The sequence below is a fragment of the Sus scrofa genome, chromosome X (genome assembly GCF_000003025.6).
Source record: "Sus scrofa isolate TJ Tabasco breed Duroc chromosome X, Sscrofa11.1, whole genome shotgun sequence".
Classification (NCBI taxonomy): domain Eukaryota; kingdom Metazoa; phylum Chordata; class Mammalia; order Artiodactyla; family Suidae; genus Sus; species Sus scrofa.
In genome coordinates this window covers 12,652,903-12,665,600 of record NC_010461.5, presented here as the reverse complement: position 1 = coordinate 12,665,600, position 12,698 = coordinate 12,652,903, and the positions used below count along the sequence as shown (strand labels likewise).

Genomic DNA, 12,698 nt, shown 5'->3' with positions numbered 1-12,698 from the left:
CAGACAGGAAGAGTCTGTGCAGCTGGGAGGCATTTGATATTTGCCTATGTGAGGAATTCCTGATACCCTCAATGAAAGAGAGCAGCTGGCACCGACCCTGGGAAAGAGATTTGGACCCCAAGGTACAGAGCAAACTCCCTTGCCAGCTGACCAACAGAACTTTCTGCTGTGATGGAAATGTTCTCTACCTGCTCTGTCCAGTAGAATCTCATGTGGCACTGAGCACTGGACATGTGGCTGGTGTGACTAGGAAACTGAATTTTTAGTTTTATTTAAATTAAATCTAAATTTAAATAAACCACATGTGGTTAGTGGCTCCCATGTTGGACCCCGCAGCTCTAGATGTCAGGAAAGGCTGAAAAGCACATTGTCTCATAAACTGATTGCAATGAATGAAAAGAATCTATACATCCAGAAGGTTGCATTAATATAATACTTTCCTGTTTCTTTACACCTTCCAAATCACAAGGGAGGGGAAAACTTAGGACCAGTCTTTTCCATGAAGTCAAAGAAAGACTACATTGCAGTGGAACTGCTATACGCATTTGTCCTTAGGATTTATTCTCTCAGCTCTGTTCTAGCAGAAATAAAACTAAGTACCGAAGCAGATACAATATAACGTGGGCATAATATGCTATTAACATTAAATCCAGCTTTATACCTTACACTTACACTGAAAAAGAAAACACAAACTCTCCTTATCTTTTTCCTGTTAGGTCTTAAATTCAATTTACATAATACTGAAGCACTTAATACAGAGATGGGCATCTAGTAGGAAAGGCAAGTATGTAAAAAATATATCCATCCATCCCAAACATTCATCTCTCTATCCAACCATCTGTCCATCCTCCCATCCATCCACCTGTCATTTCATCTATCCCTCCATCTATCCATCTCACACACACCCCAAATCTATTTACTGACTCACAAAGAACAGCTTTTCTCTCATTTGCCCAAATAATGGAGCTTAAGAGAGAGAAACAAGTAAGAGGCAGGTGACCATGTGATATATTCTTTAAGAGTATGCTTTCAAGTGATTCACCATAATTTTAATTAATCAATATTTACTGGTCACCCATTTGATACAAGAAACCATCTGAGGCACTGACTGTACGATATGAGAATACATAAGAGATCTCTGCCTTCAACATTTTTAATAATCTACTTGAAAAGTCAAAGTAATGAATATATCAGCGACTATATATTCAAAAAGACAAATGAGTGAAATACTTCAAAACAGCAAGATGAAAGATGTCACAAGATAATTCATGTCTCAGACAATAAGCCTCATGTTTAGAAGAGGGTCAGAAAATTTGGGCTGGAATTGTCCGACTTAGGGCTTTAAGGAGGAGGCTTGAGCCAGAATCTGAATGATGGGCAAGATGACAGATAAAAATCATGAGAGTTTAAAATGCAAACGGACCTTGGAAATAACTTAACTCACTTTATAGGTAGTTCAATAACATCAGAGAATTAAGTGACTTGGTCCAACTCCCTTACATGGGTAGCAATGGCGGGAAAAAAAAAAGCCCAAATCGCAGGGCTCATTCCACTCCCATACATCACGTGCGATGATGGGATGGGGAGAAGAGTCTTGTATTTAGGAAAGGAGAAAGCATTCTGGAGAGTGGGCGTGACACACCATAAGCAAGGAAGCAGAGCTGGGAACTCATCAGTGTGTGCAAGGCGGGGAAGAAAGCCCAGGGGTGGGCGTGTACGGGGAGTTGGGACCAATAGTGTAGGGGCTTGAATGCTAATAATCTGCAATTGGTTAGTGGTGTGAAACCCAGAATTCTGGTTTCTAGGGCTGCCCTGAAGTCTCCCTTCAGTGTCAGCAGTAGAAACTTTTCTAGAAAAATAATATTCTTTTCATATTAACAAAGACTCAAGTTTACCTGGGGAAGGGAAAGACTGCAGAAAAGGAGGCCTGGATGAATACCTGCATTGCTGCTCAACCTCCTAGGAGCCACATGAATGATTACCGTCTCTCCTGACTCAGTAGATTTAGGATGGGGGCTAAGAAACTGTATATGTTAAGCTCTCCAGTGATTGCGATGATCACCCAGTTTGAAGGGTCTTCTGGTTTACCCTTTTAAGGTGATACAGACTACAGATCAGACACAGACTACCACTGTGGAAAACTCTTTGACCATACTTACTAAATACCTGCCCACTATGATCCAGCAATTCCTCACCCAGGCATACACCTAAGAGAAGCAATTATGAATAAGGCATGAATAAGCATATCCAGAGCAGATTATTATTAACCCCAAACTGAAAATAATCCAATGTCCATCAGTATTAAAATGCATAAATAAACTGAGGTATATTTGTACAATGGAATACTACACAACAATGAAAAAGAATAAACTATTGCTATGTGCTCCAACATGGATGACTATCCCGGACATAATGGTAAGCATAAGAGGTAGGATTCCATTTTTATGAGATGAGAGAACTGGCCAAAATAATACATGATAACTGAACTCAGAATAGTGACTGTCTCACATAGGAGTGGGTATTAACCAGAAAGGGACATAAAAGAAACACCTGGGGTATTGTAACTGTTCTATATCTCTACTGGGGTGGTGGTTATGTTGTTAGATAGAATATGCAAAAAATAGGAGTTCCCGTCGTCGCGCAGTGGTTAATGAATCCGACTAGGAACCATGAGGTTTCGGGTTCGATCCCTGCCCTTGCTCAGTGGGTTAAAGATCCAGCGTTGCCGTGAGCTGTGGTGTAGGTTGCAGACGCAGCTTGGATCCCGCGTTGCTGTGGCTCTGGCGTAGGCCGGTGGCTGCAGCTCCGATTCGGCCCCTAGCTTGGGAACCTCCATATGCCGTGGGAGCGGCCCAAGAAATAGCAAAAAGACAAAAAAAAAAAAAAAAAAGAATATGCAAAAAATATATTGAGCTGTATACTTGTTCAGTTTACTGTATATAAATTATACCTTGTTGAGAAGAAACTGCCAACCTCATGAGGTTGTTATAAGACTCCAAGAGCTTTTAAAGATAAATACATAGGTACAGTCTTAGATATTGTAACTAGCTCAGGACCTTTTCTTGCTGAAATTGGTTAGAAGCACTACTTGTGATTCTGGTAACCCATCAAATTCTTTTTAGGGCACTCCTGCAGCATACGGAAGTTCCCAGGCTAGGGGTTGAATCAGAGCTGTAACTGCCGGCCTACACCACAGCCACAGCAACACAGGATCTGAGCTGAGTCTGCAACCTACATCCCAGCTCACGGCAATGCTGGGTCCCCGACCCACTGAACATGGCAAGGGTTTGAACCTGCATCCTCATGGGTAACAGTCAGATTCATTTCCGCTGTACCACAACAGGAACTCCCCCATCAAGAATTTTAAGCCTCAGCAAAACACAAAAAAGTTAGTTATATGGAAGCTTACAGCCATTCCTGAACTTGGGGAAAGACATACAGGCGTTATAAACTTACTGAGAACACATCAGAGCTGCCAAAGGGTACAGCCTGGCTTTTGAGAGAGCCTTTCTGCTGATGGTAAATTTGGTCTGCTCTGAAACTTGGGAGAAGAGCTCCCTGCAGCTGCATCTTTCCGTGACATGCCCTCACTTTCCTGCCCCCCCTCCCCACCCCACTCCACCAGGACAGGAAACACCACCTGTACCACTGCACTCGCCAACCCGGAAACCAAAATCTCATCTCCCCATCACGAAAATGACCCTCATCCCGAGGCGCTCTTGGCCACTGGTAACCAGCCACAGACCAGCAGCCAGCTCCACAGTCTGCCTGCCCTGCCTCCCCAGTGAGACTGCCTGCGGCCATCAGGCCCTGGTGGGCATATGTTCAGGGTTCAAGCAAGCTGGAGGTGAGTGGAAGGAAGCGAGAAACCCTGCCTAGTTGGTGCCATGGGCAACCCTCATTCCTGGGCTATTATTTTTCAGTCCGTGAAAAAGTTGTGTGTGCTGAGCAGTGGACTTCAGGCAGCTGAGTATAAACACATGTCTACAAATACTGATAACACTATCTTTATTTGTCCACTACTCCACGAAGCCCGATCACCTGGGGACTGTTTGTTCCTCCACAAAGCGAGAACCCAGCTCCATGTGTATTAAAATGTGGGACATTTTCTTCTGAGTATAAATGTTCAAGAGCTGCTTCTATGCCTTGCCCGGTGCACTCTCAAATCCCTATGTATCTTTAGAAGCATAACATGCAGTTGATTTTAAAATAAAAATTGAGAGTCTCTGAATCATTGCATCAGTTTTTCTTAATGGGACCACAACGTCTACAACATATATGGAGCCTATTCGTTACTGTGTTCAAGTTCTAGAGCTCGGAAGTACGTAAGATAGGTTCAGCAATTTACGTGACCAACCTGCAGACAGCTGCTGACTGGCTAATTCAAGCAAATGTTTTTTACATGACAGATGCTTGAGAAATGCCCAAAGAATGAGTAGGAATGTTTACAGAGGAATAAATGTGAATTTTTAAGCAACACGTTCTCACAAGAAATGCAGTTCACCAATATGTATATTTCCCAGGAATAAATGTTACTGGACTCCCTCCCCCCCCACCCACAAAAAAAACCCCTAATGGCCTCTGGAAGAACATCACTATAAATATTAAAATTGGAAATCAACCTTGAAAATGGACATTGCTTAAGGAAAAAAAAATCCAAAGAATGCTTGATTTCACCTAAGAGATACTTAGAAAAATCAGCATACAAATTGTTCCGTTCCAGAGAGTCAAATACAAAATCAGCTGTGAGAAAAGTTAAACTGTCTGAGGAAAATGGATTTCAAGGAAATGCCGCTTATTTTCTCCTCTTGGTTCTTTCTGAAAGAATGTTTGAAGAAGAAATGGAGTGGGACTTGTTGCTGGTTCTCCAAAGCCTTTGAATGACTTCTAAGAAACATCTGCCTGGGGGTTAAACTCTATTAGGTGTGGGTTTTTTTTTTTTTTTTTTTTTTCTCACCAGTCAATTAATTTTGCAGGGAGGAAAAGGCAAGGCTAAATCCATTGTCCCCAGAAAAATGCCCCTCAATCTTATGCTCAGAGATCTTTTTTTTTCCCCACCACCCACTCACTGAGTTTCCTTTCTTAAACCAGTATGTCCAGCGCAGGAAGTAATCCCTCGGAACAGAAACAACTCCTGAAGCGGAGTTGGAGGAGAACTTCCCCTGACACAAACAGCCCCGTCTGTCCCAACCTGGGAGCTCATTTACCGAGGCAGCTCCCACCATCCGAGGGAACCCCACTTTCCTCCAGGGCTTACCTGTCTGCGGAGAGAGCCGTGAGCGTGAAGACAGACACCCCCACCGAGGTAAGCTGGATAAAGGGAATCAGCTTGCAGCCAATCCTGCCGAACAGCCACCTGTCGGCCAGATACCTGCTGGCATCCACGGGAGCACAGGTCACCAGGAGGAGCAGGTCCCCCAAAGCCAGGCTGGAGATGAAGAGATTGGGCACGTTGCGCATGGACTTCACCGTACAGAAGATCTTGATCAGGGTGATGTTGCCAACGAGGCCTATCAGAATGATGACCCCATAAATGGCAGGGATGACATAGAAGACCCCGGGGTGGAACCAGTCGTCGTTCGTGGGGAGATCCACACTGAGATTAGAGATGTGGCAGTGCACGAAACGGTCCGCTTCCAAGTTCAGAGGCAAACAGTCATTCAGAGCCATCCTCCAGATTCGGTCTCACCTAAAACGTGTCCTGAGAGGCCGTTTCTGAACTTTTGGTTGTGCAGTTGGGTGAAGAAGAGGATGAAAATCTATGCCGGGCTCTTTAGCCTCTCTAATAAAAAGACTCTGAGTACACAGCTACGATGGCATTCAGACTGTCTGTCACTATTTTGACGCTGGTGCTGCCCTGGTCTTCATGTGACCAATGCAATACATCTCTAAATTCAATAAGTTCACAAGAAAACAACCACAAAAACTCAGCCCCCAAGGGGCTTCGAATCAAACCCACTCTGGACCAACTCTTTCTACCTCCATTCTCATCTGAGTCTCCCCGGCTGCAGTTTACTAAGAACTTTGGCCCTGCTATTGCCACACGGCATTCCCCGTGTCTTTCTTGGTAGTGAGAACCTGAAGGTTTAAAGTGGGTAGAAAAAAATTGCACCGAGAAAGCCTCAAATGCTATAGGCAGGAGTGCTTTGCACGTCAGCGGCTTCGCCAGCAAACGGCAGCTCTGCTGAGCTGAGGCTCTGAAAGGAAGCAGGGCTACTTATAGACAGAGAATGCCAGCCCCCTGCTGGACACTTCAATCACTGCCCGGCCGCCTGCTCTGCCTCGATGAGAATCCCCTGCAGTCTGCCGGTGCTAGCGGGCAGCTTTAGTGGATAACCCCTGGCAGGTATTTCCTAAGGGTTCCGGCCCTCTGCAAAGCACGGGAAATCTTTCTGAGACGAGGCTCCGGGTCCAGAGGGGACTCACCTTCCCTTTTCTCCTCTTTTCCAGTACATTCGAATGACATGTTAAGGTTGCTACGAAATGAGGTCTGTCTCCGGATTAAATGCACACAGATGCCCAGGGCGTCCACGTGTGCGTGGGCCCACTCAGCCTTCCCCCTGCCTATCCGAACGGGGACTGCAACTGTGGGCAAATAAGCACAGGGCTCCTGCTTAAACCTTCAGCACCTGACAGCTAGGAAAACCAGAGGCAGAGGGCACATGCGCTCGGTCCTGCGGATTTGTCAGGCCATTCTTGTTCCCTCTACCAGAGAGAAATAAAATCAACAGCCAGCTGATCTCTCACAGATCCATAGTCTTTTCCAGAAGAATGGGTATTCTCTCACTATACAAAAAAGTACATGAATTGGCATTTTGATGCAGCTATTTACAATTTTTAATTAATGCTTGCCAGGTTTTAGAGCAAGTTTCCTCCTAAGCTCTGAGTGGGAAATGAACTGGAAAGGAGTTACAGACAGAAAACTAGGAATGAGGGAGTGGAAAGAAAGCACTTTAACTTGACAGGGACCAGGAAAGGCTTATTTGAGGAGGTACCTTAGATCTGAGCTTAGACCTTCAGCAACAATGTATAAAACTATCAAGTGTGAATCTTCAAGACTTACAAGGAGCCAGCTCTTCCAGATCCATCGCAGGAAGCCAGTTACTAGCAGGCATAGCCACTGAAAGTCTGGTTTTTCAGGATCCATAAGGAATAAAGAAACTTGCACTCATCACCATGCCAGGGCCCACCAAGAAAGCCTCCAAGTGTGCTGTCATGGAAATTTCCAACAGCAGATTACACCACTGGGGCGAGGCGGCCGCCATGCTCCTTCCATAAATCCAGGAGCTCGTGCTCCCCTCGGCCAGCAGTAAATCTGATGCTACATGCCTGGAGGGGGAAGAGCTTCTCAGTGGAGATCAGTACCGCCAGTAATGAGTTAATAACTATCAGCCTAGTGGTGTTGAGGAGTAGCTAGCTGTAGAGCTTAACACAGGGACTCTGTGCTTAAGTCCTGGCTCCCTTATTCACTCCCTTGGCAAATTACTTAGCCAAGTTAACTTGGTGTCTTAAGCTTCAAGCTCCTCACGGGTAAAGTGGGGATAATTTGTTAAATGAAGTTCAATGAAATTGGCCATGTTAAGACTTCATAGTATTTGGCACATAGTAAGCACTCAATTAATATCAACTGCTATTACTATGCTTATTGTTGTGATGAGAGAGAGTTTTTGTGATTTTACTTTGGAAAAGCCCAATAAAGTCAGAAGAGCAACTGACCTCCGGTCAATAGACAAAAGGTCCTATCACATGTGAATCAGCAAGCCCTCCATTTACTTGAAAGACATTTATTGAACATCTGCCAGTTTCCAGACAGTGTGCAAGAGCCTGAGGAAAAGAACGTGAAGATACATGTTATTAGAAGACCCCTCCTGATCCCAGCTACTCAAGCTCAGAGCCAGAGGACTTGGTTTCAAAGAACAACACGAGAAGGGTTTTCGCATAGATTCTGCAAAGGCTTCTGTTCTTTCCATACCAGATTAATAATTCTCCTTCTTGAAATTGCTTTTTGTGTTGGCTTTCTTCTCTGATCATCTACCTTTCTTCCTCTCAATGACAGTGATTGCTTCTGGCACAGTTTTTGTCATCAGTCCTGGAGGAACAGTCTTGCATGGTGTCAGATGCGCTACCGTTGCACCATGAGGTCGGCCTGGGCTTGTATGAATTAGACCAAATCCCAGAGAAATTCACCACTCTTGGACTAGAGGAATTAGCGAAGCATTGAACTGCCCAGGGTTGTCCTGAGGATTTCAAAACAGACGCAGCAATAGCCTGGCGATAATATTATATTAAACCCAGGTATCTTTGGGCCTTTTAACCCTCTGAAAGTTCCTTGAGTATCATTTAAATAGAAATAAACTCTGGCTTACCAAAAAAGAAAAAACAAAAACAAAAACAAAAAACAGCTGCAGCATTTAGACCCCATCTTGTCCCTAGAATAAAGTAACTACCTTTTCTCCAGAGAAGGTGACATTGGATCTTAAAGGTTTTGTAAGTGTTTGACAGAATCCTTTGAAGAGAGAAAACAGTATGCATCTAGGATGGAAGCATAAGGGAAAGGGCTCGGCATTGAGCAGGGACAGCTTCAAGTGCACAAAGGCCATACAGATTGGAAGAGGGAAGGTGGGAGAGAGCGGTGTTAAATGCAGCTTGAGGCAGGTTTGGCTGGGTCTGCGACGGCTCTTGTATGCTTCTTAAGAAGTGTGGTCTAGAAGGCATGTTTTGGGTTCACAAAGAGGACTCTCGGATGTTTCCCTTATTTCTTTAGATACCCTGTGTGTTGAATCAACCTCATCTTTTAAATTCAAGTGGGCTCTTAGTGTTTCTTCCACGTAAGTTACACTGATGCTGAAAGGGGTGATTGCTCATGGCTGGTGTTGGTGTTACATGTCCCACAGCACTATAGACTGTTCTGATGGTATTTTAGGAGTGACGATATACTGACCGTTCAACACCTAATATTTTCTGGGAGCAAGGATATTTTAAAAAGTTAATTAGGGCAGGCATTGCATCTGGTGCTCAGGGTACCACTGAATAAGATGAGCGGTGTTCTGCTCTCGTGGACTCTGCAGCCTTTAAACAGGTTTTCATGAAAAGCCTCCATGTGGGCATCACTCTCCAGGGGAGGGCTGAGACCATCCCACCAGAAATACCATCCTCTTGAACAGGGCAAGGCAGGCAGCAAGAGCTGGCATTGGGGAGGGGGGCGGGAGGACAGGAAGTGGAGCTTGAACAAATTTGAGGCTTCAGAAGCCATAGCCCTGGAGTTCCCTGGCGGCTCAGTGGGTTTTAAGGATCTGGTATTGTCACTGTTGTGGCTGTGGTTACAGCTGTGGCGCAGGTTCCCTGCCCAGGAACTTCCACATGGCGCGAGTGTAGCCAAAAAAAAGAAAGAAAAGAAAAAAGAAAAAAAAAAAAAAAAGCTGTAGTCCTAGTAGAGCCACCTGGGTCAGTGCAACCAGTACCTGTCAGGTCTCTGCCTGACACCTGTCCCTGCTCCCTGAGCCCATACCCCCACACCATGGCCACCAAAGTGTTTGTTTTTCAGCATATGCGGATATGTGGTTGTCTGGAGCCCTCCTCCCCCCCGAAATATTTACTGGATGAAATGATTAAAACCTATCTGCTCTTGTAAAAAAAATAAATAAATAAAAAGGTAATTAGAGAATTCTGATATCACGTCAACTAATTAGGTACAATGACTCTTTCCACCCTTACCATTATGTGTCACCTTCCGGCAGATCACCAAACACACTTAGACATTTGCTTAGCTTTTTATTTAATGGTGAGCATGAGGTGCCTTTGACTTAGGAAAATGGCATAGAACAAACATAACGCAAGGTCCCCTTCCTCAGGGACTCCGATTTCCGAATAGAATTGGAGTGTGACTCAGCATCCTTTCTTATGTGTCAGGGCAGGAGTGTCACTTCTGTTTCAGTCAACAGAGTCACATTTTCCATTCTTCTAGAAAGCTGGGGGGGCGGGGCACGATTATTTGGTAGAACTTGGGAGGATGAGTTGACTCAACAGGACCAAAGAGAATAGAGGCAAAGTCTCCTCCCACCAGCCATGTGCCTAGCACTGGATCTTTTCCAGTAGCTGGCATTCTTGGTAGACTGACAGTGAACATCCACGGAAAAGCTAAATTAATTATAGAGTGGGTAGAATTTGCAGGTGGAGCCAGAGTCAAGAGAAGGGGATGCTTTGGGTCTGTTTGAAACACAGTGTGCCTGGAACAAAGCTGTGGAGAGAAGTAATAAATGAGACAAAAAGGAGATTGGATCTGCCGGGGAAGACTTTACATTTACGGTTTCTGGTTGGACTTGAATTTATAAAACACTGGTTCTTTAAAAACAAACAATCAAACAAAACCGCTAAGATTTCCTGGAGAAGCTTCTTGAAAATAAAGATTCTGCAGCCATACCCCAGATCTACTGAATCAGATCTCCAGGGATGGAAGCCAAGAATCAGTCATTTTCATGAGGATCCAAAGGGATTCCAGCCCTCTGTAGTGCTGGGGACCAGTAATGCAGGCAGTGCGCGACCCAGAGATCATGGCAACGTGACAGTCCTTGCGCTGTCCCTTCTGCAGAGGGATCAGGTGAGCAAGAAAGCGCATTTAGGAGATTGTTGCTAGGGGCCCTTGATACCCAAAGTGTGGTCCTTGAGCCCCCAGCATGGGGAGTACTGTAGAGCTCGTCAGAAATGCAGAAACTCAGGCACCATCCCAGACCTCCTGAATCATAATCTGCATTTTAACAAGCTCTCCAGGGATTCACTTGCATGGTTAATGTCTGAAAAGTGCCCATCTAGGCGTCAGGAAGCTCTGGCAGAAAAAGTTAAGAAGCCAGAGCAGGAGCTGGGGCCAGAGAGGAAACTGAAATCTCAAGTTCAGAATGAAACCAGCAACCAGATGAATTCCAAAGTGAATGAAGAATCCCTGAATTGCGGCTTTTTTTGACATCCCTGGAAATGGCTGGGAATTTTCCCAGACTGCATGGCAGATAAGCTCTTTTTGCCATAAGATAAGGGCCAGAATCACATTATAAATATAGAGAATACAAGCAATGGAGACGCTCGACAGTAATTTTTTTTTTTTTTTTTTTTTTTAAGGTTTGTGACTCAGAATAAACAGCAAGAGCAAGAGGGCGGGCACTCTGGAGGGAAATGCTGAATCTGGGTTCAGGTGTACTGAGTTCACTACATGAACAAGGGAAAGGAAGGAAGCCAATGGAAACGAGCGCAGAGAGGTAAATAAGACAACTGGCTGAGAACCAGGATGCCAAATGACAATGGTTTAAACGTATAGAGATATCGCTGAGAATCAAGTGAAGCTAGGCTTTGAGGAAAGGGTCATGTGCTGAAAGTCAGTGGGGACCAAACATGATTTCAATATTCTATTTGTGGCAGCACCACGGAGAAGCTGCTGAAAAGACTGCAGCAACCCTTGCTTGAGAAGAATCAGAGATGTCAAATTTTAGTGCTGCAGCAGGAACAAAAGAGACAGGTGACTATATCCAGATCCTGTAATGCCGGGATCACTTCAAGTTCCCTTATTTTTTTCTTAACATTCTGTGACTTTTCATGGGGCTTGGAAACTTCCGAGAGATGGGGCGGGGTGGGGGGGGGGTCTTCTGAAAGACAGAATCGAGTTTGATTTTGAGCCACACAAAGCTGCAGAAGGACAGGTCGATGCCCAAAGAAGCCCTGGACTGGAAGACCAGACTCTCAGTCAAACAACATCTCAAATGGTGGTTTTAAAATATTCCACCAGTTCTTGGTACTCTATTTCAAGAGGTAGAGATGAATTTCCCTCCCCTTGCATGTGAGCTGCACCAAGTGACTGGCTTCTAAGAAACAGAATGGGGCAGCGGCAATGGCACACATCTTCCAAGATCACAAGGCTAAGGACACTGTAGCTCCTTCCACGCACTGTCTCTTAGCTTACCTCTTAGCACTGAAAGAAGTCAGCCACATGTCAGGAGAACATGCAAGTCACTCTATGGACAGATCCACAGGCTGATGAACCGAGGCCTCCTGTCCACAGCTATGTGAGTAAGTCATTTTGGAAACGGATCCTCTGGCCCCAGTCAAGAGTCAAGCCTTCAGATGACTACAACCCCAGCCAACATCTGGACTACAATCTCCAGAGATACTCTAAGCCAGACTCATCCAGTCAAAACACTCTCAAATTCCTGACCCGCAGAGACTGTGAGTTAATAAACATGTTTGGCTTTAATCCACTGCTTTATGGTAACTGAACTTGAGTGGTTAGAGAGTGAAGGAAAAGAAAGCATGGTCAAATCCAGAAAAGTTATGGAGATAGAAATCCATAACCCCCAAGTTTCTAATCTGGATAAAATATATGTATTTTTAAATATTATAAACGAGCTGAGCTTTCTTGCCCTGTCACTATATACCTGGAAATTAGACAATTTATATCCCATTTCCCCATCTGCTCAGTGAGCTTGGGCAAGTGGAATCAATTCAGGGATCATTATTTTCCACTAAACTGTTCTGTGCCATGGATTCCCCCTCCATAAACTACAGGGGCATTTTCCCCTGGCCTACGCTTCAGGATAACTTAAGGCATTAGTATCATCCAATGGCACCTAAGGTAACACACAGTGAATGGCACCTTCCCCTCTGTCCTCAGCCATCTCTCTTCCCAGCTCTTCTCTCCTGGGAGAATCTGATCAGTG

The 12,698-nt window shown here is 44.8% G+C and overlaps 1 protein-coding gene across 2 annotated transcripts in view; it reads right to left on the bottom strand.

Moving 5' to 3' along the window:
- GRPR (gastrin releasing peptide receptor) overlaps positions 1 to 11,542 on the bottom strand; it is a 57,359-nt gene extending 45,817 nt beyond the window's left edge. Inside the window, exon 1 of one of the 2 annotated variants that reach the window (XR_001302557.2) lies at positions 5,258 to 11,542. Coding sequence is in view for 1 of the 2 variants with exons in the window: in NM_001315640.1 (NP_001302569.1) it covers positions 5,258 to 5,670 (413 nt within the window). In the remaining variant the exon portion in view is untranslated. The remainder of the gene's footprint in view (positions 1 to 5,257) is intronic. The other variant, NM_001315640.1, reaches the window with a different exon arrangement.